The 25,364-nt window shown below is 33.9% G+C and overlaps 1 protein-coding gene across 1 annotated transcript; it reads left to right on the plus strand.

Annotated features, from left to right (window-relative positions):
* Window positions 1-2: 2 nt before the first annotated feature.
* On the plus strand, window positions 3-24,476 carry LOC149426246 (activating signal cointegrator 1 complex subunit 2). The gene is made up of 11 exons (XM_089645822.1): window positions 3-293; window positions 387-464; window positions 936-1,087; window positions 1,407-1,587; window positions 16,097-16,294; window positions 18,155-18,414; window positions 19,014-19,193; window positions 19,596-20,318; window positions 21,317-21,479; window positions 21,557-21,687; window positions 21,916-24,476. Exons 1-11 carry the CDS (start codon window positions 255-257, stop codon window positions 22,064-22,066), a joined length of 2,256 nt encoding a protein of 751 aa, XP_089501948.1. The 5' UTR covers window positions 3-254; the 3' UTR covers window positions 22,067-24,476.
* Window positions 24,477-25,364: the final 888 nt, after the last annotated feature.

Here is a 25,364-nt window from a genome sequence, read left to right on the forward strand (position 1 = left end):
GTATTGCTAAAAAAAAATTGAACAACTGTAAGTTACCTACCTCGGGACAAATATTATACGTACCACGTCGCTTGCTACTACTCGGCTACTGGCAACACTTGTCACTAGAGGCAGTTTGACAGATTGATAAGCTGAAGCGAGCTCGTGTAAATTTTGTAATAATGTTTCTCGGCATACGTTGATTTATTTATGCTGTAGTTGTGATACAGAAATAGCAATATACATGGTTGTTTCCCATTAGTTTTGTGAAAATAATGACAATTGTCATAATGGCTACTAAGAAGATATTCAATGTTTGTACCTCTTGGTTTTGTGTCACATCAACTGTATTTGTGAATGTTTCTTACTGTGTTTGACATATTTTGACTATTAATTTTTATTTGCAGAATCCGAACAAAATTGCAGTTGAAACTTTGGAGTTATCTGTCAATAATGATGGTGTCGTCAGATCAGTGCGTGCCATTGTAAGTAAACATAATATAGTTTCCTGTCAATAATAATCAATTATTTTGATATTGATACAGTTCTGTCAACCTTCACCCTAAACTCAAACAATATGTTCACACCAGGGGGTCTACTCTGTATCTTTCGGGTTAACAAACCAGCAAGTTCGTGGTTTAACCTTTCCTTGCCAGTGCTGTCAATTATTAAAATATCTCTTTATATATACTAACCACGGAGTTCATATTTTAGAAATTCCTCCGTAATTACAATATTTAAATATTTACCGAGTGTATAGCACCAGAGAATAAGGAAGAGCACCGTAAGGGGAGGGTTAATACGGTTTTGTGATGTGGCTAAACCGGCCGCACGGATGTTTTGAAAGATACTGAGTAGGCCCCCTGAAACCAATGAAATGTCATTGTAACTTTTTTCGGAAATGATTTTGGCCTTTTTATAGTGCCGAGGTGTAATTATAAGTATTTTGCTCTCAGGATCCTGTTTGGGTGACGAAGCGGGATCTGGCGGTATTCAGCCCGGCCCCCAGTGGCTCCACGGTTGCAATCGGAGAGCTAAAGGCCTGGCAGGAGAACACACAATGCTTCCTGGATGATCTCAAGTGGCTGCTCACCCTGGAGTACCATAAGTAAGCCAATGTCTTATCTTTATCGAAATAATTTCACTCTCTTTCCTCGATTGCCACAAAGATAAATTGAACAACTTCTTTATCGAATATGAATTTCAACCACAAAATGTTTTAAAAAGCATATTTTTCCTTAATTCATGTCTCGTTCAAAGGCTATATGAATGACTGACTTAACTGGATTACAGAGACTGTACTGTAATTGATTCAAAAGATCAATTAATAAATATTAATAAAATAAAGATCAATTTCTACCTTATAGATTTTTTTCAGCTTTATACTTATTTCCTAAATTAAAATGTAAATATTACGTTAATTTCAGATTTTGGTCTCACATAGTGTACTACCCCCCATGTATGGACATGGTGGTCTCCTTTCTGCAGGAAGCCTACCCACCTTACCTGCCCCCGCACCCTGACAATGCAGTCATGGACTTGTACAGTGAGGCGTATAAAAAAGTTCTTACAATCTTCAGTCGACTCGTCACTAATAAAGAATCTGAGGTAGGTACACGTCTTTTTAAGATTTTTTTCTATGGTTGAAATAAGAATAGTTTTAACTACCGGGAAGTCAAGCACTCACCAAATGTAAAATGGCATTTAGGACGCCATGCTAGTAACTGACAGTAGGTAATTATTCACTGTTTGACAAAATTATATTTTTGTAAATTGTACTGTCCCACCAGATAATTATGTATTTATCAATATTTAATGTTCATAGAAATCATTTGTATGAGTGAGAAAAAAAGACTCCTTTGTATGCCCTAAATGTATAGGTGGTCATAAAAGTGAAGAATGCACGGCTATTAGAGGAACAGAAAAGTGTAATAATTGAATCAATACTAAAAACAAGTTAACCTGTCCGGTAGTGAGTTTCTGGAAAGAAAACAGTACCGCTGGAGGGAGTTTTTTCAATAATCAAAATATAGAAAAAATTAAATGACACCTCGTAGAGCATAAAAAAAAATAAAAATTTTACTTAGAAACTAGCACGAAAAAACAAATACTAAGCTATTTAGAAGGAAAAAATAAAAACAGTTTTGCAGAAATCGCCAACCATCGAAAACGGAGCAGATTTTTGTTTTTACTTAATAAAAATCATATTCACTTACCACAATTTGAATGATGCCAAGGGGATCAAGGGGGGAAGAAAAACTTTTTTCACAAAAAACAATGTATATGCAGTCAATAATTAATAATAATTTATCGGTTGTCGTAGTATCATTATCAGAAAAATGAAGAGCTCGGAGCAAAAGAAAAAAATCTATCTTGCGAAAATAATACTTTGAAAAAAGATGTTTCAATTATTGGATTATTTGTTCAGTATTTCTTCAGTGAGTTTTTTCCCATTAGTCCCACAAGCATAATCGTGGCTAAAAATGTATATATTTCATCGTTCGTGGTGTCTTTCCACTTCATCATTTTAGACTTCAGAGAAATGTCTAAAGAAATTTTTGCAGCGTATTTATTTGTTTCGCTGACAATTATTTTTACTATATCAAGTGTGAAGAATAACTCAAAAAAGTCTATTTCCAATGAATTTTCACTAACTATTTATTTGCTCTTATACCTGAGTTAGTTGAATCGAATTCATGAATAATAGACGTAAACTTACACTGATCCCATTATTTACGATGATCAACTTTTTTATTTTTGGATGTTAACCTTTCCCTTACTGTGCTAAAAAAATACACGCGTTACGGTGCTGTGTAGTCAATACACATCTCAAAATAAGCGATTTAATATCGGAAAAATATGAATATTCATAGCTAATCAATTATGTTTATTATATTTTATATCAAAAGTGATAATAATTGTAATTTAATTGCTGAAAACATGAAAAAACCATCGGCAGATGCTAAAGAAATGTGCGAGAGGTCCACATCTAACGACGGTTCGCGGCCAACTGCCTAACGCTGTGCGGTCGTAGGTATCGATGGTCTAAATCAAAACTGCAACTGCAGAAGTGTGGATGTCTCATGTTCCCGCATAGCGAATTAAAGCGGGACATCAATAGCGTGTCATTTCCTCGCACACTCTTCGCGTATTTAGTATCACACAGTTGATTGTATCGGTGTATTTGTTCCCGATTTTTAACAAAAAACTCTGATTTTTAATTGAATTTGAAAAATATGTATTATATTATTTTTTAATTCAGTGCATAAATGTATAACGGAGGAATACCTAAAATCTGAACCCAGAATTTATTATATTTATAGAGTTATGAAAGTTATTAGAAGCAATGTGTAGTAAATACACACCACATATGAGGAAAGGTTAAATAACTAGGGAGAGTTTCATCCTTATCAGATGTATCAGATTCTTCGGATGAGCTATCCGAATGTATTAGCAAATCATGAAGATCCTCGTAAACATCTTCATCTTCACTTTCGATTAAAATATAAGCAATGTCTGGTTCATTCAAAGGGTTAACCATTTTTTATAAAAATAAACGTAAAATATATAAATTGAACAAGTTATCGATACGAAACACAAAGTCAAATCACAGTAAAACACTGTCCAAATTATGAATAACCTAAAATAATAAAATGTCAATGTTAATAACAGTATAACAAATAATATTTCAAATAGTTCACAAAACTGTCAAAAACTGTATTCAAACTGAAAGCAAACACTATCGGTACAATATATGTAATAAATATTCACATCCAAACACGTGAGGTAATTTTTAAAGCAAGATGATTAAGTTATTCAGTGTAAAAAAAAAACAAAAACCACAAATTTCACTTCACACAAGACGTCGCTCGCAATAAAAATGTTGTTTACCACCAACTGCCAGACGGTGATGTCACGGAATATTTAAATTGTGAATAACTCCATTGGTAATATGTATACCTAAATCGCTAAAAACTTTTGCAAGTTATGACAAATTGTCCCTAGATGGCAGTAACTTTCGGTTTTCCTTAAGAAATTCAATAATTAATTAATTTTAGGCGCTACCGTATGGGCACGGTCATATTCCTTACAAACTATTTTTGTCTCGCCGTACCTGTACGGTCATACTACCGGACAGGTTAAAGATAAACCTAGATTCAAATCACCCGGCGTGGAGTTTCGAATGTCCAGTATAAAAAAGAAAATTGGAATTGGAGAAGAAAAAGGTCAATTTTTTATAAAAATCAACCAACTGCAAGGAATCATATATTTAAATATTCAGAGTCTGATATCGAATAATGAAAAAATCCAGATACTGATTAAACGAAATGATCCTACACTTGTAATATTAACGGCCCTCGCTATTAAATGTTTCTAGCTCGAATTCGAATATCTAACTCGCTGCACCATCAACTGGCAGGTGCGTTCCATTCAAAATCAAGACACGCACAGAGCAAAACAAATTATTATTAATTATAGATATTGTGATTATGAAAATTATCTTAAAATATATTTTAGAATGTAATGCAATATAGCAATAGCTTGATTCATGGAGGAGGTTCTCAGTAACAACATTTAAATAACTTTTTATTTGGAATTTTTGATGAGATGTATTACTATGTGTACCTTTGTACCCATAAATAGGTACACATAGTAATACAATTATAAATAATGACAAAAGGCTTGGCCTTTGTTCCAGCCTGGTTTCGCAGTGCGACGGGGCACTGTCAATACTAAATTGCCTAGTATAATTTTAGGTCACGGGTTCAAAAGCCGACGAGGACAAAACAAATTTAATTTAATTTATATGAGTATATCATATTGTAGAATTAAAATAAAATTTATATAGGTACATATAATGAATCTGTACCTCGTCCAAAGTGGATGATACGTTCAGTATCACCCTAGTGAGAGACCATAATTCAGAATTGAAAGTTGCTTGAGAACAGCGTAGATATGTTTAGTGACTAGATCTGAATAGCCAGGAACTTTCCAACCCTCCTCCTCCCTATCTCTAAAAATGTGGGCTACATACATTAGGAATATAAATGAAATTTCTTCTGAAGACACTTCAATGAAATAAAATGTTATTGATTTCTTCTTAACAATTCCTTCTTACATGTTTTGGTTTTAGCTAAAACCAATTTTACTTTACTTCTTTTCTAATTACTCAGGCATGCAGCAATTATTATTATTTTTTTATTGAATATACAAACACATACAATAATTTACAAATGTAGATATTTCGAGGCTGATTGCGAAAAAATTAGAAATTTTTAACAAAAAATTGCCCAACTCGATTGAGAAATTATTTCTCGTGTTTGAGTTGGGGAGTGTTGTGAGTCATTATGGTTTATAGGTTGTAAAATTTCACTAGTTGATGTAGCTAAAAATTAACAAATAGCTATTAAACTAGATGATAAATTTGATAACACTATATAATTAAGAAAATAAGAAATTTAATAACAAACTAAAAAATAAAAAATATAACTTAAATAATATAATAGTTATTAAACTTAGAAAAAATAAGATGTAAAAATAAAAATGTACTTATTAGGTACGAAATAATAGAAGGTAGGTACAGTACTGGTAGTAAATTGTTCAAAAACCGAGCTGGCAATCTTGTATGAAATGGGTACTTAATAAAATGCAACAACAATAAACGCATAGTAGCACATATTAGGAACAGTGGCGGCCGGTGGTCAAAATATGTGGGGGTTCACCGGATTACAACATTAAGTCATAAAATAAATTAAATAAAGGTACTTATTTATAAAGAAGTTCTATTCTCTGCTCCTTTTGTTTAGTGAAGACCTCTATCAATGCTTAGCACTGATAGTGCGTTCAGTCTGTCCTGGCTCAACGTGTTTAAAAAAGATTTTATTCTTTTTGACGTTGAGAAGCATCTTTAGCTTTCAACTGAGGTCATTCCAAAGGTCATGAATGGTGCACAAAAGTTTTAGTAATTTCACAGTCTCGGGAAAGTCTTCTAATAAACAAGTACTATAAAAAATTTGTAAAATTGATAAAGCGCCGTTAGCTTTTGAAAAATCGTCGCGGGCGTAAATTGCACAGAGTTCACTTTTACTGAACTTTATTTAGGAAGTCATACGTTTTAAGCGTCACATTGAAATCATGTTCTGGGAAATTTGACCTGTATCGATTTTTATTAAATAGCTCATTATGGTGTTTAACTTAGGCACGGTAGCCTGAATCCAATTGCATTCTGATGTCAACTTTTCCTAAAACCTTTAAGCTCAAAACTTTTTGTAAATGTAAATGACAAGAATTATGTTTTTTGATTTTTTCAGAAAGGTGAGTTACATCAGTAACACCGCTGATTGTCCAAACTGAATCAACATCGTAAATTCAACACGTAAAACAAAATAAACTATTCAATTGATCACATGCACAGAGCTACGAAGCTTTGTTATACCTATATTGTTTTGTTAAATGATCGAGTAAACTTCTTCGATCCAGATTTTCACTCTTGTTTTATTATCAGTTCAGGTTTTAGGTGGACCGGCATTTTTTACTATCACTTTGTTTTCAAAACTCGACCTATTGTTCTTAACCTTTCCCTTACTGTTCTAAAAAAATCCACACGTTCCGGTGCTGTGTAGTCAATACACATCTCAAAATAAGCGATTTAATATCGGAAAAATATTTATATTCATAGCTAATCGATTATGTTTATTATATTTAATATCAAAAGTGATAATAATTGTAATTTAATTGCTGAAAACATGATAAAACCATCGGCAGATGCTAAAGAAACGTGCGAGGGGTCCACATCTAACGACGGTTCGCGGCCGACTGGTTAGCGGCTGGCGGCTGGCACAATCACAGCTGTGCGGTTGTAGGTATTGATGGACTAAATCAAAATACAACTGTAGACGTGTGGATGTCTCATGTTCCCGCATAGCGAATTAAAGCGGGACATCAATAGCATGTCATTTCTTCGCACACTCTTCGCGTATTGGTATCACACGGTTGATTGTATTGGTGTATTTGTTCCCGATTTTTATCAAAAATCTCTAATTTTTAATTGAATTTGAAAACTATGTAAAATATTATTTTTTAATTCAATGCATAAATGTATAACGGAGGAATACCTTAAATCTGAACCCATAATTTATTATATTCATAGAGTTATTTAAGTTATTAGAAGCAATGTGTAGTAAATACACACCACAGATAAGGAAAGGTTAATGTATTCCACATTCAAACTCATTCTTAATTTATTCTTTGAACAAACACAAAAGTAATCATAAATTAGTATAACCTGCAATTGATATACCTTATTAATAATTGATATACAAGATCGATATAACCTGCAATTAAACTTAAAAACTTTCGCAGAGTAAGAAATTTTTTTAATTCAACAGACCGTGCCCGGCAACGGCGAGTACCTACTGACTAAACTGATAATAAGTAATCTGACCATCACTCATCTCTTAATGACAAGTTTTATCTTAAATGCTTGTATCGAAGAAGCGGAACATTCGCTGAAAAATAGCAGATGGTAAATTGAAACCACGATATCGACAATAATATCAAACATACGCGTTTTAGTTTAACTTTCTACTGAATAAACCGTTCCTTCTGATGTGGTGGTAAAACCCCGAACGCCGTCCTTGATATGGTATTATTTGCAAAGAATAGTATGAACTGGTATGTACCCACGCTTTCGACTGTTCCACAGAATATGCGACAAAGCAGTTAAATTTTGGATCGCAATCGAAAACGAACTGCTACGAACATAGGCACAAGTCAAAGTCGGTCTGCAAGTTAAGCGCACTTAATAAGTAGGTACCTTTTGAATGAGATATTATAACCGAACCGAGTTTCGTATTGTGATTAGTCATGTCGGAAATCTTGATGGTTGTTCGGCGCTCGGGAGCACATATTAGCTGGCCGCCACTGATTAGGAAGCGCATAATATAACTTTAGAGGATATGTTTTTTTTTTTTAAATATAAAATTTTGTTTATATATATTTTTTTTTATTAATCATTAATCAATTTTCCTAAATTCATAACGTGAATTTAGGAAAATTTAATCAATAAAAATTACAAATGAGTTCATATAAACAATTATTTGAAAAATGTATCCAATGAAATTAAAACTTGTGATTACCGTTGGGTTTATCTAAAAGTTGTTTGATTTGTGATTTGAAAGTTTTGTAATTTTTTTCAGTTTTAATTTTATCCGGAAGGGCATTAAACAATTTTATACCTCGATAAGTATAATGTAGTAGTAGTATTAGTATTTAGTTATAGTTATGTAGTAGTGGTATTATATAATGTAGTATTACATTTAGGAATTTCTAAGTTACCACGTGATCTAGATCGGTTACTTATTTTTATAGAAATTGTTGAATTGAAATGGTCTTTATGAATTTGTAACAGTGCATTATTTTTAAAAATTTTGTTTAAGCTAAGAACCCTAAACGAGTCAAACAGCTCCGTGGTTGGAAATATCGATGGTTTTCTAAGGATTTCAAAATTTTTTCTTTAGGACTTTCAAAATTAACCTCTGAACCTTTTCTACAGGTGAAAGGTTAGTTTTGAAAGTCCCATTTTATTCGAGGATCAATTAATTCGGGTAGCATGCAAAAATTGTAAAAGCTTTTCAATCATATTAGTCTGCCAAAATTCGTCATCCCGTAAAAATTTTCCGATTTTTATTCCGAGTTCAGTCCATACAACAAACATACAAATATCTTTTTTTGTTACATGTAATTGGCGCTGAACCTGGTAAAACCAATCGTGAGATGTATTTACCAGCATTTCTCCATTTTTGTTAAGTTTCCAAAAGGTTAATTTTTTGGATTTTACTGCTTCATATATGAGCATGCTGCGTGCTTCGAAAGGACATTTAATTTCAATCACGTTGTCTTCAGAAGAAATTCCATCTGTGGTCGCACCCACGTACGGATACTCTTCATCTATGAAAAGATCACACTTTTCTATGGTAATGATTTCTAGTTCTGCAAGCACTTTTTTACAGATAAAATAAACATATTTTCAAACGTAAGTGACAAAATTACTAATTATTATTATTTTTTTTTGGTAAACTAATGTTTAAGACAAGATTTTTTATGCATAGCACAAAGGGTAACAATTATTTTACAAGCAATAAGTATTCGCCTGAAACACAGTTGTAAGTTGCAAAATAAAATTGGTTGTTTTCAGGTGAAAAAATGTAACAAGCGGTAATTGTTGAATGAAACACTAGTATATATTGAATTATTTCGCAGATAAGAGATAAGCCGCCATAGCTCAGTGGTCAGAGCTGTCGACCGGAAATCGAAGGGACACGGGTTCGAGTCCCGTTGGCGTCATGTATCTTTTATCAGGAGATTTTTCAATGTGGATGAGTGTTTCAGGCGAATAATTATTGCTTGTAAAATAATTGTTACAAAGTTACTAGCTAAAATAATATTACGATAGATTATTTCCTTGCCAAGCGAATATATATATTTTAGTATGCTAGGAGCATTTTAAAGGTTTAAAATCATAAAATCGAGTCAAGTGCGACTGAGGTGCTAATTATCGACGGCGGATATACTGGACTTCAAAGTTTTCATTTCAAAGTCAGTTATTCCGTATAAATTAAGCATTTCTACAGAAAATTTTCACTAATTTTAAAATTTACAATAATTATGTAACGCCTTAGTAGATACCAATTTAATAATTCAGAATTAAAATTTTATGGGCAGAATGATTCATTTGTAATTTATTGTCAACGGTGAATATGAATTATTTTTCCAGTTTAGATTGCAATTAGGCGCAGCTCGTGCTAACGTTCACTCCTGCACCGAACCGCCGACAAAATTGATTAACATTTTGTAGCTCATCGTATTCCTTCATAATGTTCTAAACTATAAAATTAATTAATCTTTAAAAAAAAACGAATTACTTATCTAAATACACCAATTTGGTAGAGAATAATAATAATTGCGGCCACAAGCTTTACTTACCGCCAGTTATAATTATACCGGCTAGGAACCGAGGTACATACCATTAAGGGCGATAGAGCTAGGCGCCCCGTTTGGTCATTGAATTGAAGACGTGAACAGCATCAGTTCATATATTGTCGGTTTACTGTCAGAAGTCATTAAGTTCACACTTTAGCATTACTATAAGTGAAATCAGTCATTAAATCCGACGGTTTACCTTGAAATCGTTGATTCCGTCTAGTAATAAAAAATAAAACTAATGGTGTGACATCATTATAATAACGTCTTTTCAAGAATTCTTAACCTAGTTGTCAGTTAGAATATTTATTTGGGCTAATATAAGTGTGCGATTTCGCAAAAAGTGCAACCAAATTGATTATATTCATTTTATATTTTTTGTTCCGTGTGATAAAATTTATATTTTTGTATTTACTGACATTACTGAACATCAGCCTAGTAATGTCTGTCCCACCTACTAGATCAGGTGTCAAATTACGGCGCAATGCTCCGCTTGATAGCCCGTCCGACGTCACGGGCTCAGAGCCAGACTTAAGTAACTCACTAATTTCATTCAAAGATGAAATAAAACACAAAATTATCAAAGTGTTTACGAAGTTAAAAACATTGAATGAGCAATTAAGAGAGTGTCATAATTAATTAATGATCGCACAATAAAAAATAAGGACCTAGAAACGAATTATAATCTAGTTCTAACCAAATTAAACCGCCTGGAGCAAACATTACTAAAAAACAATCTGGAAGTTATTGGCGTTCCAGAAAAAAAAAAAAAATTTATTAGATTTAATTAAATCAATAGGAACCAAGGCTGAAATTGATATTCTCCAGATGGATATTGACGGTATCTCGCGTACAAGGGTAAAGGAATTACACCGAGAAAATCCGAAATTTACTAGGCCTATAGTAGTGAGGTTCACAACCAGCCGCTGCACAGACAACTTTCTTGTTGCCATTAGGAAAAAGGGCAGCCTCAACTCTGGTGACCTGAAGCTTCCAGGTTATAAAAACATATATGTCAACGCGCAACTGGCGGCTGCAACCCGTGCACTTTTCAAGAAAGTTAGAGATTTAAGCAAGGAAAAAAACTTCAAATTCAGGTGGTAAAAATTAAATATGGTAAAATATTTATACGCAAAAATGAAACAAGTCCAATTATTCAAGTGACACTTGAATCTGACTTAATTAAGTTTTTTTGCTGATCATTCTCTTAGTTTGAGCACTGTCTCGTATGGTTTCTACATACTTGCAATTTATTTTTCATATTTACTATGTCTTTTCTTCTAATCTAAAATTTCAACCTATGCAATCCTTTCACTTTTTGTACATGGTCTCAACAAATAACTCTTCTAACACTACCAATGTAAATCAATATTATCTTCTTAATAGTTTTCTTGCTTTACTACAACACAATTTACTTCAATATACCTACAACTTTAAAAGTTTTATATTTTATATATTTTACCAAAATGAAATGTTAAATAACACATCTGCCCTGATGATGGACACTGCAATGCTGTCCGAAACGTTAGCTAAAGAAGGAGTTAGCGCAACACGGCATAGCACCCCAAAAAAAAATTAAAAAAAATTAAAATAAAAATGTAACTCGACTGCGATCCAAAACAGATAGTTTCCATTTTAATGTCACCAATAACAACTATGATATTATTATGATAACAGAAACTTGGCTTGTCGACAGCATTGCCAGTGAAGAGCTATTTGACAACCGTTACCTGGTATTTAGGCGTGACCGTAATGAACAAAAACGGGGAGGAGGTGTAATGATTGCGTTGAAGAAGCACCTCATAGCTCATGAACGTAAGACATCTGGGTGACTGTTGCGATTAATAATTTCATAAAAATTCAATTATGCTGTGTTTACATACCACCAGGAGTCCAATCACTCACAAAATATAAATGAATTCATGAATAAATTATGTGAACTTCGAGGACTACGTCACGATGATCATTTTGTCATATCGGGTGATTTCAACTTACCACAAATTAACTGGTCTTTAAGTAATGGTAATAGTATGCAAATTACAAACGGTTCTAAATCTGAAATTATTTCCAAACTATCTGACACCCTTTCATTTACTGATCTATCACAGTACTGCACCTTTCCAAATAATAATCATACATACCTAGACCTTGTTTTTAGCTCGATCCCTGTAATTGTATCAAATACTGATCAGTATCTCATCCCTGAATGTAAACATCATAAAAGCATTCTTGTTGACATTAACATATCTCTGGAAACTCCTATGGTGGACAACAAACGAACAATCAATCTCTTTAGGAAAGCTAACTTTGAAACAATAAATAACGTCCTCAGTAGTATTGATTGGGATGCAGAATTTTTAAACCTATCAACCAATACTGCTATTGACCGCTTTTATGCAATTTTATATGAAATCATTCGATTAAACGTCCCATCAAAGGAAGTGCATATTAATAATTCTTATCCCTATTGGTTTAGTCCAGCCCTAATAAAACTGACTAAGGAAAAATATAAAATGTTTAAAATGTGGAAAAGGTGGTCCAATCCTTTAGACTACCATGAATTCTGTATCCTTCGATCAAGGCAAAAGAAATTGTCTAGAGAATGTCTTAAACAATTTATAACAAACGCTGAACTTAATATATCTCGTGACCCTAAAAACTTTTGGTCTTATTTTAAAGGAAAAAGAAATAATTCTGGTGTACCTCATGTTATGAAACTGGGCGAAGTGACTGCTGAAAATCCTTTCGCAATATGAACCTGTTCTCACAGCACTTCGTCTCCACCTTTAATTGCAACACTATTTCCGATGTACACTCTACCAACTATCATTTTGACAATCAAGTTAATATCTCCTCGGTATCAGTTTCAAAACAAAAAATAGAAAAAATAATCGATACTATTTCTAGCTCGCTGGGTGCGGGTAGTGATAAAATTCCGGCTTTCTTTATCAAAATTTGTAGCAAGGTAATCTCGAAGCCCCTATTATTGCTCTTTCAATCCTCATTGAAAGAAGGTATCTTTCCTGATCGTTGGAAGAGTGTCATCACACCAGTTTTTAAGTCTGGGGCTAAAAATGATGTCCATAACTATCGACCGATATCTAAATTACCAATCTTTAGTAAATTTTTGAAAAAATTTTTCATGAACAACTATATAACTGCATCGAGTCTGTAATACTCATGAACCAACATGGCTTTATGAAAAAATGATCGGTTGTATCTAATCTTGCCATTTTCATTGAAAATATTACTAAATCAATGGATGATCAAATCCAAGTTGACGTAATCTATACAAACTTCTCAAAAGCGTTTGATAAAATTGACCACAGTCTTCTTTTGTCCAAATTACTAGCTTTGGGAATTCATGGGGATTTATATAGATGGTTAGTCTCCTATCTTAATGGGCGCACTCAGGGAGTAACGATAAATGGCTTCATCTCTGAGATTGTAAATATACCCTCAGGTGTGCCCCAAGGATCTCACCTGGGACCGTTACTGTTTAAAATTTTCATCAACGACATTATAAAATGTTTTAATTATGCAAATGTTCTATGATAATAAAAATATTCCTGTCTATTAATTATATAATTGACTGCTTTAAACTACAAGAAGATCTGTATAGGCTTAATGATTATTGTATCCTCAATCGTCTCAACATGAACACTTCTAAATGTTATGTAATTACCTTCACTAGAAATTAAATTAAATTTGACCATAATTATTATATAGCTGGCCAACTACTCAAAAAAGTTACACAAATTCGTGATCTAGGTGTTATACTTGACCGTAAACTTACATTTGAGGCTCATATTGATATGATTGTTAAGAAAGCCCTTAGAATGCTAGGATTCTTATTCCGTATTGGAAAAGAATTTAATAATATCATAACACTTAAAATATTGTATTTTTCTTATGTTCGCAGTCATCTTGAATTCGCTTCTCCCATATGAAATCCTCAATATAATATTTACATAAATCGCATTGAAGGCATCCAAAGAAAATTTGTCCATCATTTAAATTTCAAATTAAATTCAAACCTTGACATAAACAGCTCGATGGACCTTTATGGACTTAAGCTATTAAAAACTAGAAGAGACTCCGCAGATATAATATATCTCCATAAAATTATCAATGGCTTTATTGATTGTTCTCCCCTTCTGTCTGAAATTAATTTTAGAGTCCCGAGCGTTAGAACTAGAGAAAAATCACTTTTTCATCTCCATAAATGTTCTACTAATATCAGACAAAATGCGTTTATATTCAGAGCCTGTAGTATATTTAATAAGAATTTTAATGATATGGACATATTCACATGTAATTTAAGAACCTTTAAAAGATATGTAATAACTAACATTAAATAATTTTAAATATTCTACTGGAAGTTATCATGTTGTTGCTTTAAATCCTTTCCAGTTACTTGCCTTCCAAATATACTCATGTGTTCAATTTAGTTGTAGGTATACATTTATTATATTGTTATTATTGCTAAGGTGTAGTGCTTTTATTGATTGCTGCTGTGTTGAAATTTTACAATACATTATGTTTTGAATTTTAGCTGGTTATTAGTATATCTGTTAACTTTAAATTTTTGAATTTATTAGTTATTAGTATATCAGTTAACTTTAAATTTTTGACATTTAGCTGGTTATTAGTATATCAGTTAACTTTGAATTTTTATTTATTTGTGTTCTTACATCTTCTATTATTTTTTATTTATTATTTACAATATTGTATTTTTTGTAAATCTCTCAGGCCACGGGTACAGAACCCTTATTTTTTTTTAAAAATATTTTTTATTATTATTATAATTTTAAGTGAAAATCTGTTATTGGATTTTATCTTTATTATTTAGTTTATTCTTATATATGTAAATAATCTGTTGATGTTCCCAAATAAATAAAATTAAAAATAAAATAAGTATAAAGCCCATAGCAAACACATTCAAACCGTGAAAACACACAGAATGTACAGAAAAAAATGCCTGGAGCCGTGCGGCGTGCGGCGAATATGAAGAAGATTGGAAATATCTGAAGAAAGGGCCCCAGCAAAATAATTATTCTCACGTAGGGTTTGAATAAGATAGTAGTATTTCTGTTGTAAAATGTAACCTTGAGTCAAAGGGTCAGCTTTGAGTCTTGTGCGATATTATCTTGTTACAGAGCTTTTGGGATAGGGAACGTATTTGACATGATACTATTAGCTTTTTTGTTTTACAGTTAAAAAGTAACCTTTTGTTTGTGTACGTTTTTTGTCACTTATTTCAAACTTCATGCTTCATTAGCTCAGTAAAGTAAACACTTGACCGGTCGGTGGCCGAGTTGACATCGCGTTTGGGTCCCACCCAGGCGTAGTGTGTTCAATTCCTCGGCTGGCTAAGTCCTCCATCACAACACAAGCAACATTTTCAGCTTACTGTGGTGGTAGTAGGAGGTTTTAAAATATTGTCAGGTTATTCGTAACCCGGGAATGTTTGTCTTTCTTTAAAAAAAAAAAACTGTAAATCTTCCATTCTGTTAGCAATCAGCACCGCATCATCAGCATACAACAGGCAACATACTTTCAGATCACTCAAATTCGCGCCCAATCCCACCTCTTTCAATTCTTGCATACAATTATCCATGTATAGACTGAATAACCATGGTGATATTACGCAGCCTTGTTTAACACCTTTTGTGATATCAAACCAACCCGTAAAACCACCCTTTCACCCTAACACATGTACTGTATATTATTTTTAATTGATAAATTGTGAATTAACAAATTATTCACATAAAGCCTTACCACTAAATAATTAGATTATTTTTTTTCTTCTGGAAATTTATTTCTTTAACCACTGGAGTGATAGCTACCCAAATTTAGGTAGATGATTTTTATATATTAAAATGAATTACACTTTTAACAATTTTTAAAAAATGTAATAAAACCTAAAAATAAGCGATAAAACGGTAAAATCTGATGGATTCATTGGCTTTAATTAAGCAGTTCATACGTTTCCGTATTAATGTTTGGAGGTACGATATAAATTAAATCGTATGGCCGAATTGAATAGCGATCACCTGGAAATCTTCATCGCTCAAGTGGTTATTGGAAATCTCCATCCCTCGAGTGGTCATTGTTAATTTTTTTTTTGTTTCAGATTGAATGGATGAGCGCTTCCTATTTAGGAAAATTAATCTATGACAAATTTATATTTACAATACCGATAATATTTGATTTGTGTCTTTTATACGGAACCAATAACTCCAGCCATATTTCAAAGCTTATAAAGACTGTCTTTCAACTGCAACCAAAGTACAATGATGATTTAACCACAGCCTTGACATTTTTAAAACAGGTATTTATCATTCTGTTTTCAGTATTATTTTGTAAAGAGTTACATACGTTTCTAGTTTTGAAGTGGATGTCCATTTCCACATTATTTTACCATTAACTCAAATGGACATCTAAACGAAACATGAAACAGAACCAACTGCAACTGGGGTTCGAACCGAGGATCTCTATCTTACCGAGACAACACTTTTAACCACTAAGCTATTGACACCTGATTATTTTCCTTCGTATTTTCGGTGTCTTGTTGTATTTCATGTTTCTTTTAGTTTTATTAGTATTATCGTCTTCAATGACTAAATATTACATTGCTGGGTATAAACTTCAAAAGTTACTGCAGTAAATTGAATAATTGTAAAATGGTCAATAAGTGTCCCATATAAATTAAAATCGGATAGATATACAGCCACGGTAACTATAAACACAGTGTTTTCCTTGAGAGTCTCAGGGAAGACACTGTGTTTACACTTACAGCGGCATTCTATTCCAGACACTATTTAGGTTACTTTATAATTACATAATATATTTTTTACAACACACTTTATAATTTACAATTTGGGGAGTGGGTTTGGGTACCGTCGCCCCAGTAACCATTTATTGGATAACCAACACCTCTGCTATAGGTCACCCCAAGTGGTACGCTACGTTTGGTGTTTTAGCAGGGGTGCCCGGGTTCATCGGGTGAGGTGTGTTCAGCATGCGCCTGCCCACCAGCTGCGTGGCGTGCAAGATCGGAAGTTGCTGGCTTGGGGAGACCTTTTGACTTCTCCAAATGGTCTCTCGACCCATCGCCTTGCGCAGTAGTGGGAGGGATATATTTATATTTTCATCGCTCCTGGATACACTGACCCCTAGATTCGTCCTTTCCTTAGGGGCCGTTCAAGTATTATGTAAGCACTATAGGGGGGCAGGGGGGTCTTTGCTTTGCTTATTTTTGATGACATGGGGGGGTGGGGGGGTCGAGATAGTGATTACGTCAGCACTGCTCAGCAGTAGTTATTTTTTTTTTTTACACATTGGCAACCCACACATTGTCTATGTTTGAAAACCGAATACATATTCGGGGATTCCCACTGTGTCAATAAAGTTTGTTTAAATGAATATTATGTACATTAAAGTATCCTAAGTCTATTTTATAAGTGCTGCTTATGAATCAATAAAAAAAAAAACAGAATATATTAACAGAAAAATGCATATAGGTACCAATTTTTACGTAAGCATGGGAGAGGGGGGTAAGAGCTTTGCTTAGTTTTGGTGACAAGGGGGAAGAGGGGGTAAATAATTGTAATAAATCTGTTTACGTAATACTTGAACGGCCCCTTAAAAATTACGCTACTTACAGCATCCCAAAGATGACATAGGCCCTGAGGGAATTTATTTTCCTCAATGGCCTCCTAGGTGGAGTTAATATAAAAAAAATTAAAAAAAAAAAAACCAAAGACAGCAGCCAAAAATATAGGAACTAGGCAAAAATTAGGGGAAAATAATTGGATGCCCAGTTGCTAATGCAAACTTTTTATCTTCTGCTTCATGTTTCGTATAGATTTATTAGTATTACATATCTTCTTCTTCTTCAATGATTAAATATAACATTGATGGGTTTACCCTTATTATTAGTTAGTTATTCCAATAAATACTACAAATATACTGACCAGTAGGTGAGTTGGCATCGCGTTTGGGTCCCACCCAGGCGTCATGAGTTCAATTCCTCGGCTGTCTAAGTCCTCCTTCACGACACAAGCAACATCTTCCGCTTATTGTGGTGGTAGTAGGAGATATTAAAATATTGTCAGGTTATTCGTAACCCAGGAATGTTTGTCTTTCTTTAAGACAAAAAATGATTTTTTATGTGAATTTTTTTTTTCAGATATTCTCCTTTATTGCCTTACAAATAGATAATCGAAACAATATGGACGTAGTGCCTCCAACTCTGCCGGGAATATTCAAGGGCTTCTCACAGTCCTTCGGGGGCCTGAGGTCACAGGTAACGGCGGCCAAGACCCTCAGCCTGGCCTCCCTGCATGACCTGGCGCTGCACCTGGTGGACTGTGCCGTGACCTTGAGGCTATTTCTGGAGGTATACCCACCCTCCAGACTTGCACTGAGGGAAAATGAATTTTATGCAAGGTACAAAATATATTCTCTAATTTATCTATGGATATAATAACAAATCCAACTAGGGGATGTACTTGAGAAAAGACTTTTTGCCTTGTTTTTTCTTCTTTTTCATAGTTATGACTAGATGATTATAGTTTTTACACAATGACTGGCTATCAATCACATAGCTTTTTATAAGTGTAGTATTATCCATGATACCGTACAGTTATCATAGTTCTTAACCATTTAAGTGCGGTGTGCCGATATATGCTAGGCCATAGAAAACATTTCGTGTTATTTACCGGTATGAAACTTTGTCACCGCGTGGGGAACACATGTCCTTGTCACCTGCTCATTTGACATTGGAAATATTTGCAATTATTATGATTATTTGATTATTGAAACTTCTTGTGAAACTAGGAAAAACAAAAAACGTACCTAAAGAAATAAATCATTATTTTGTCTGTCTGCTCATTAGCATTTAATGCCTGATAAGCATTTAATCATATGGTTGAGGTTTGGTAGGGAGTGATTTTAAGTTTTGTATTAATTTATTATGTCTTTCTGTAAGGGAAACTGATCTTTTTTGTTTTTGTAGTTTGATATTTACCATGTGTCTTATTTTCCAGCATAGTGAATTTATATGAAAACACTTTACCTTTCATGTATGAGAAGGTGATAGATCTGGGTGACCCAAATAAAGAGCCTTACAACGAAATTTTCAATCAACTAGATTTAATTAGAGCAGAGTTTATAGACATTTACAGATTTATTATAGTGACTACAATAGACGATATTCTCTCTGGCGGGTACGTTAAATTCACTAATAATATTACTATTTATGAAACTATTTATTGATGGTGAAATTTCATTGTAATAACATAATTAAAAATACTCTTACATACCTTTTTTTTTGTTATTTGTTTTTGGGGTGTTATGCCGTGTTGCGCTAACTCCTTCTTTAGCCAACGTTTCGGACAGCATTGCAGTGTCCATCATCAGGGCAGATGTGTTACCAAATAACACATCTGCCCTGATGATGGATACTGCAATGTTGTCCGAAACGTTGGCTAAAGAAGGAGTTAGCGCAACACGGCATAACACCCCAAAAACAAATAACAAAAATACTTTTGGCCGTGAAAATCTTAAATCACTCTTACATACCGATTTTTTCTTTAAATTGTACAATGCTAATTTTTATTTATTTTTAGCCCCAATGTTGAAAACAGTGTCAACTCGTTTTTCACAATAATTACGGACAGTCTATCAGAAAAGTATTTCATCAAAGATTACAACAGCTTGCATCCTGTTGAAGCAGACCTGAATCTTCTCTGCCAAGCTTACAATCAAATAGACATGGTCAAAAATAATTTCATCATTCAAGCCATCATCACTACTTGCTACGACGATGATGACGGAGCTATCCCACCAACAACTAAACAAAATGATGGAATAACTAACGGCCACCATGAAGAGGCTTTGCCAGTTGAACTGTTAGACAATTTATCGATTGAACCCGTCCAGGGAAGTGACATTCCGCAGGAAGCCAAAACTCAGTCGTTAATCTCTGAAGTAAAAGACATTTTACCGCATTTGGGCGATGGTTTTATCCTGAAATGTCTCGAGCATCTAAACTTCAATTCTGAAAGAGTTATCAACAGCGTGCTAGAAGGAACTTTAGATGAATCCTTACAGGCTCTGGATCCTTCTTTGCCCATTATTCCGCAAGATGTCCTGGACACGCAGTACCTGGAGACGGGAATAGACAGACTGAATGTGTTTGACAATGATGAGTTTGACGTAATGACGAGGGATAATATTGACTTGAGCAAAGTACATAAAGGAAAGAGAAAACCCAAACATAAGAATCTTTCCGAGATGCTCAACGATAAGTCCCACGTCAAGGAGATGAAGGACACTTACACCAAGTATAGGTATGCTTAATGCTTACTATATTCTAAAATCGATTTTTGCATTTGTTTTCAAAAAGATCATACACTAATTTCATATAAATTATAATGAATATTGATAGCTATTTAAGTAAAACAGAAGGTAATATCAATAAGAAGATATTCTTTCCACAAATATTTGACGTGAAATGTTAAATATTAGGACATTTTCAATTTTAAAAAAATCATTTTCTATTTGCCGCCAAAACGACATCTTCGTTTTTATTTGTGAATTTGACAGCGTTGATGTCACGCCGGCGACGATGGTGACAGCCGTCTTACCAGATATTGGCATTTTCTATGTCATAATGACATAGCCAGTCTGAACCGTTTCGGAATGTGCGGTCCTAGATCATTTTTTTTAAATCAGTAGTTATGGATGAAAATATTAAATTACTTATTTTTAGTACGATAATCATTATCAGAAAAATAAACTTTAAACCTTTCACACATTTTTAACTGTCTATGGAAATACCCCATTTAAAAAAAGCTACCTGAACTATCGATAATATGTATTTTGCCACTACATAATTCTGTGGCATGTTTCTAAAAGGCCAATGTCAGTTTTTCAAATTTAGTTTAGTAATCTTCGTAAAGTTTTGGCATCCAGCAACGCCAAACAGAATTTATGTTGTATGTATTAAAATACCATATGTTTTTAGCTTTCATGCGCATTCTGGAATCTGCCTGGAACCGGGCTGTGTTGCCATTGCTGGATTTATTTACTATGAAATTGTTGAGGGATGTTCAATTGTACAGACAGATTTTTTTTACTATGGGGTGGTGGGGTGCTGTTCAAACTGTAGTAATATTATAATCCCAGTGAGTCTAGTTCGTCATAGTTATTCTTTGGGATTTCACTGCAGAGAAAACTGCAACTGATAGTGAGATTTGCACAATGGGTGTAAATAACAATTCAATAATTATGTCTGTTTTATGTATGTACATATATTGCATTTTTCTAATAATTTTGACCATTACAGCCTGGTATCAGACGATGTAGACATGTACGAAGACGAGTATGACGACACTTACGATGGAGACGCGCCGGTGCTAGTCAGCGATGGAAATGCAGAGGCCGACAAGAAACTCCTGTTCAAGAGGGCGCCCCTCCGAGAATCCGGAGAATGTCTGGCCGAGAGCGAGGTGAGTAACAACAACGTAATTCCTCAACAATTGGGTGAATTGTTTACTTGAAATGCTAATTATTATTTATATCCCAGGATTCCGATGACGAGCCAGGTCCTTCTGGCAACACACAGCCCAAGGATTCTTTCTGTGTGAACCCGGAGGAAGTGAGGGCGAGGCACCAGGCCATGAGGGACGCCAAGTACGGAAACAAACATCCACAAAGGTAACCTTTTTAAAAAATTAAATAAGCACCTTTACTTTGGCTTTTTCAAGTCGACAAGTAGTTACACTACTTAACGTAATTAGGTTTTATTTTTTCATTTGAGTGTTCATTATTATAAAGATGCCACAAATAGATTCCTATCATGTATAATTTTGCTTAGTTTTATTTCTCTGCATAATTTGTATGTGCTGCTTAATTTTGAACTACATAATTTAATTGCATTTCCAGGGATGTGGTTGGTAAAGCCAAGGGACAAGGGCAGGACAAGGATGTGCTGATCAGCCGGCAAAAGAAGGCGGCCAACAAGTCGCAGTCAGGAAACCACAACCGCAGATCGGGGGCCCAGTGGAAGAGGAACCAAGGGGTGCTGCCCTCATAGTCCCTGTGACCCCTGCCCCTCCGGCACTTGTGCATCCTGCCCACATGTGATACTATTTAATGATTCGTTCGATAAATACTATATTATAGTTATTTATTTAAAAAAATAATGGTTGTTAAAAATAATTGTAAATGAAACACCGTCGTCGAGGTTTTGTAGAAAGTGCGATTAAGCTAAATCACGATTCTACAGAAAAAGCTTTCAAAACCCTTTAAATTATTTTGTGAGGTGTTCACTGTATTCACGGTTGAGTCTAGGCTTATCAATAGCTGCACAACACAAAAATGTTTATTGCCACAAGAAGAATTTTGTTGTAATTGTCACTGCCTACCTACCTACACTATAAGCTATTTCTTTCCTTCCATTATTATGAGGATAGACTAATACAAGAATACCCAACTGATAACCCAGGGGAAGATTGATGGAGTAAAGTAGTATTTATAGAAATCTGCCGAGTGACTGGTACAATTAAAGGGCTTAAAGTCATACAACATTATCTGCTAAAAACAAGGGCTCAAGTCAAATTACGTTATCTACAAAAAACTACTAATAATTCGAGAGCTTAAAAGTCAAACAACATCATACAAAAAACAATTCAAGTTTTTTGTGTCTTTTTGAAGATAACGTTTTTGTTTGATTTTAAACCCTCAAATTATTGGCAAGTTTTTTAGTAGATAATTTTAGCCTAGAATTATTTGTATGTTTTTCTGTAGATAATGTTGTTTGACTTAAGTTGTTGTTGTTTGTTAATGTTGTTTGACTTAAGCACTTTAATTTATCCGCTCAGTTGTTTCAGGGTGCAACCTCCACGGCGAAGATTTCCCTTGTGGTATCCTACCTCTGAAAAGAGAAAGCAACCGAAGAAGATAGTTTTTGTCCTTAAATCTAGCTAGATCCTGTTGATCTTCAAAGATTCTACTACCATTATCAGTAACTTTTTTTAACTTTGTTGTTTTCGTGTTTACAGCAGTATTCTATTATTATTCTTGTGGATAAATGTTGCCCCAACGGTCCATTTTATTTTTCACAGTTAAAATGCTTTATTTTCCCTTTCTGAAAATTCTGACGACAATTTATCACACTTTGATAAAGTATTGCCTTAGCTAAGTCAGCATTAAATAATTTTTATGTTATTTATATGTGTATGCAAATAACAAAGCATTATGTTCTATATTTATTCATGTTGTTACGTATTATATGTAATTATTTATTTTATGTCAAAGCTTTACTTTACTTGATATCCGATATCTACAGCAAAAGTAATTATTTTTATTTCCAATTGTTTCTGGCCTTCACTCTTCAAGTGTGTTCTTGGCCATCATTTCAAATTATGGAAAGAGGGAAGGTGAATTTATATTTTCATTTTGTTTAAATTGGCAAATTATTAAATTTTATGGAAGATTGGAGGAATTCTTTACACTAAAAAGTCAATCTTCCACTAGTAATAACCAAAAGGTATAAAATGTGTGTTCATCCACCATATTCAATATTAATTTCATCATATGTACGAGCCGTTTAACCCCTCAGGCTCTGGCATATTCTGTCAGAATGTCGGAGTATTTCCGCTTTGAACAAGTTCTATGAGACCGTATGGGTTGTTCCCAAAAGCGAACATACTACTAGCCTGAGGGGTTAGCATTAATAAGTACAGAGAAAATAGACAATACTTCCCTGGAGGTTCTGCTGGAAGTTTTAAAAAAATGGTCTTGAGAAGGCAGAAATATTTTAACTGCCAATGTGTACATTTTAAAATGTATAATATTGTATGCCCAACCGCAGCTTTAAGGCTATGATGCATTCAATGGCAGTCCGTGACTTTTAATTGAGTGTTCTTGTAGCTGAAAATATGTTTTCAGCGACAAATGTCGTATTTTTCAGTCTTACCGATGTAGCTCATGAAAAGTCTAGAACGGCCCTTGAATACTTTTCAACAGATTCATTATAGATTAAAAAAAAATTGCTACCGCTAAATTATGTTGCAAACATAAAACAATGTTAGTAAATTTCTACCCAAAACAAGCAATAAATATTTATTAGTAAATGCATAATTAAATATTTTATTTTATCCTATCTAGTAAACATATACAGATATATCAGTGCATCGCCATCATACTCGATGTCAATGCACTGTTCACAATTCTATGAAAAGCTTCCATTTATTCAGTGTTTATTATATGAATATCACGAATACATACATATTTATAATCCAATAATGTTAAAAAGTATATTGTGTCAAAAATTTATAATGTGATTAACAATAACGTTTCTGTAATAGATGACTGAATATATAATGCCTACCACACATTTTATACGCCGAGCCCCATTGAAAATCGTAAACTAGAAATAGTTTTATACAACAGTTATGGGCGTTATTTATGTTTTTTTTTTTTATATGTATACAATAAATATTTTCAACCATTTATATTATTTTATTTTGGGTGGAGTGCTCTCCTTCATTTTGTCCCTCACCATTCTTCTCCCATTTCTTTGTCTTCCCATCCTGCTCCCTCTTCTTCCACTTAGTCGACGTCTTCTTTGATCTGCTTCTAGATCTTTTAACCTTCGTCAGCTCGCTAGGACGGCAGATTGGCTGTCTTTTTTAATTCTCGTGTACATTCCTCTCTAGTGCTGAGGGAGCAGACAGAAGTTCTGTAGTTACACCCCCCTCCGCTAAGTCGTGACCTAATTTGGTCTAGCCAATAGAAGAAGATCAAATCTGTCTTAAAGGTCTTTTCATGGCAGCAAAATAATTGGTGATTTAATCAAATGTCACAGTAATCCGACCGTCACAACATGGATGGGCATGTGCCAGGTATGTTGGTCAAAAAATCCTAAATAATGTAATAAACTATCTATTGAATTACTAATTCCAACTAAACAATGTGCGGGCATATCAGGTACCGTTAATTTCAATTCCATACAATTCCTCCGCCTACGTCAAATCAAAGGTGAGCTGTATGTCTGCCCCACTTGTACTGCATAGGTATATTTGTACTGCTTTGTGCAGCTCGGCGAGCGGAAATCCACATGAGGCCGGCTTGTATGATGAGATACATAATATTATAAAGGCAAGCAGTACTAATGAAATACGAAAATACTAATATTGCACAAACTGCCATCGGTGCGGTCATTATGATGGCCAATTTACTTTCCTCAAAAAAAAAAAACATATTATCGGAGAAATAAGTATAATAGAAAGCAGCTGAGATCATTCTTGGACCAGAAAGTAAGCAAAAATTTCAACAAATTCCACTATCTGTAAATAGCGCATTGACGATATGGCCAAAGACATAGAAAA

The sequence above is a fragment of the Hesperophylax consimilis genome, chromosome 1, assembly GCF_061612785.1.
Source record: "Hesperophylax consimilis isolate HC1 chromosome 1, BYU_Hcon_1.0, whole genome shotgun sequence".
Lineage (NCBI taxonomy): Eukaryota > Metazoa > Arthropoda > Insecta > Trichoptera > Limnephilidae > Hesperophylax > Hesperophylax consimilis.

Excerpts from the sequence above, each read along its gene's own strand:
- LOC149426246 (XM_089645822.1), top strand. The coding sequence starts at position 255 with ATGACAATTGTCATAATGGCTACTAAGAAGATATTCAAT. Across the intron at positions 465-935 it reads TCAGATCAGTGCGTGCCATT|GATCCTGTTTGGGTGACGAA; the intron begins GTAAGTAAACAT and ends TTTTGCTCTCAG. Across the intron at positions 20,319-21,316 it reads GACACTTACACCAAGTATAG|CCTGGTATCAGACGATGTAG; the intron begins GTATGCTTAATG and ends TGACCATTACAG.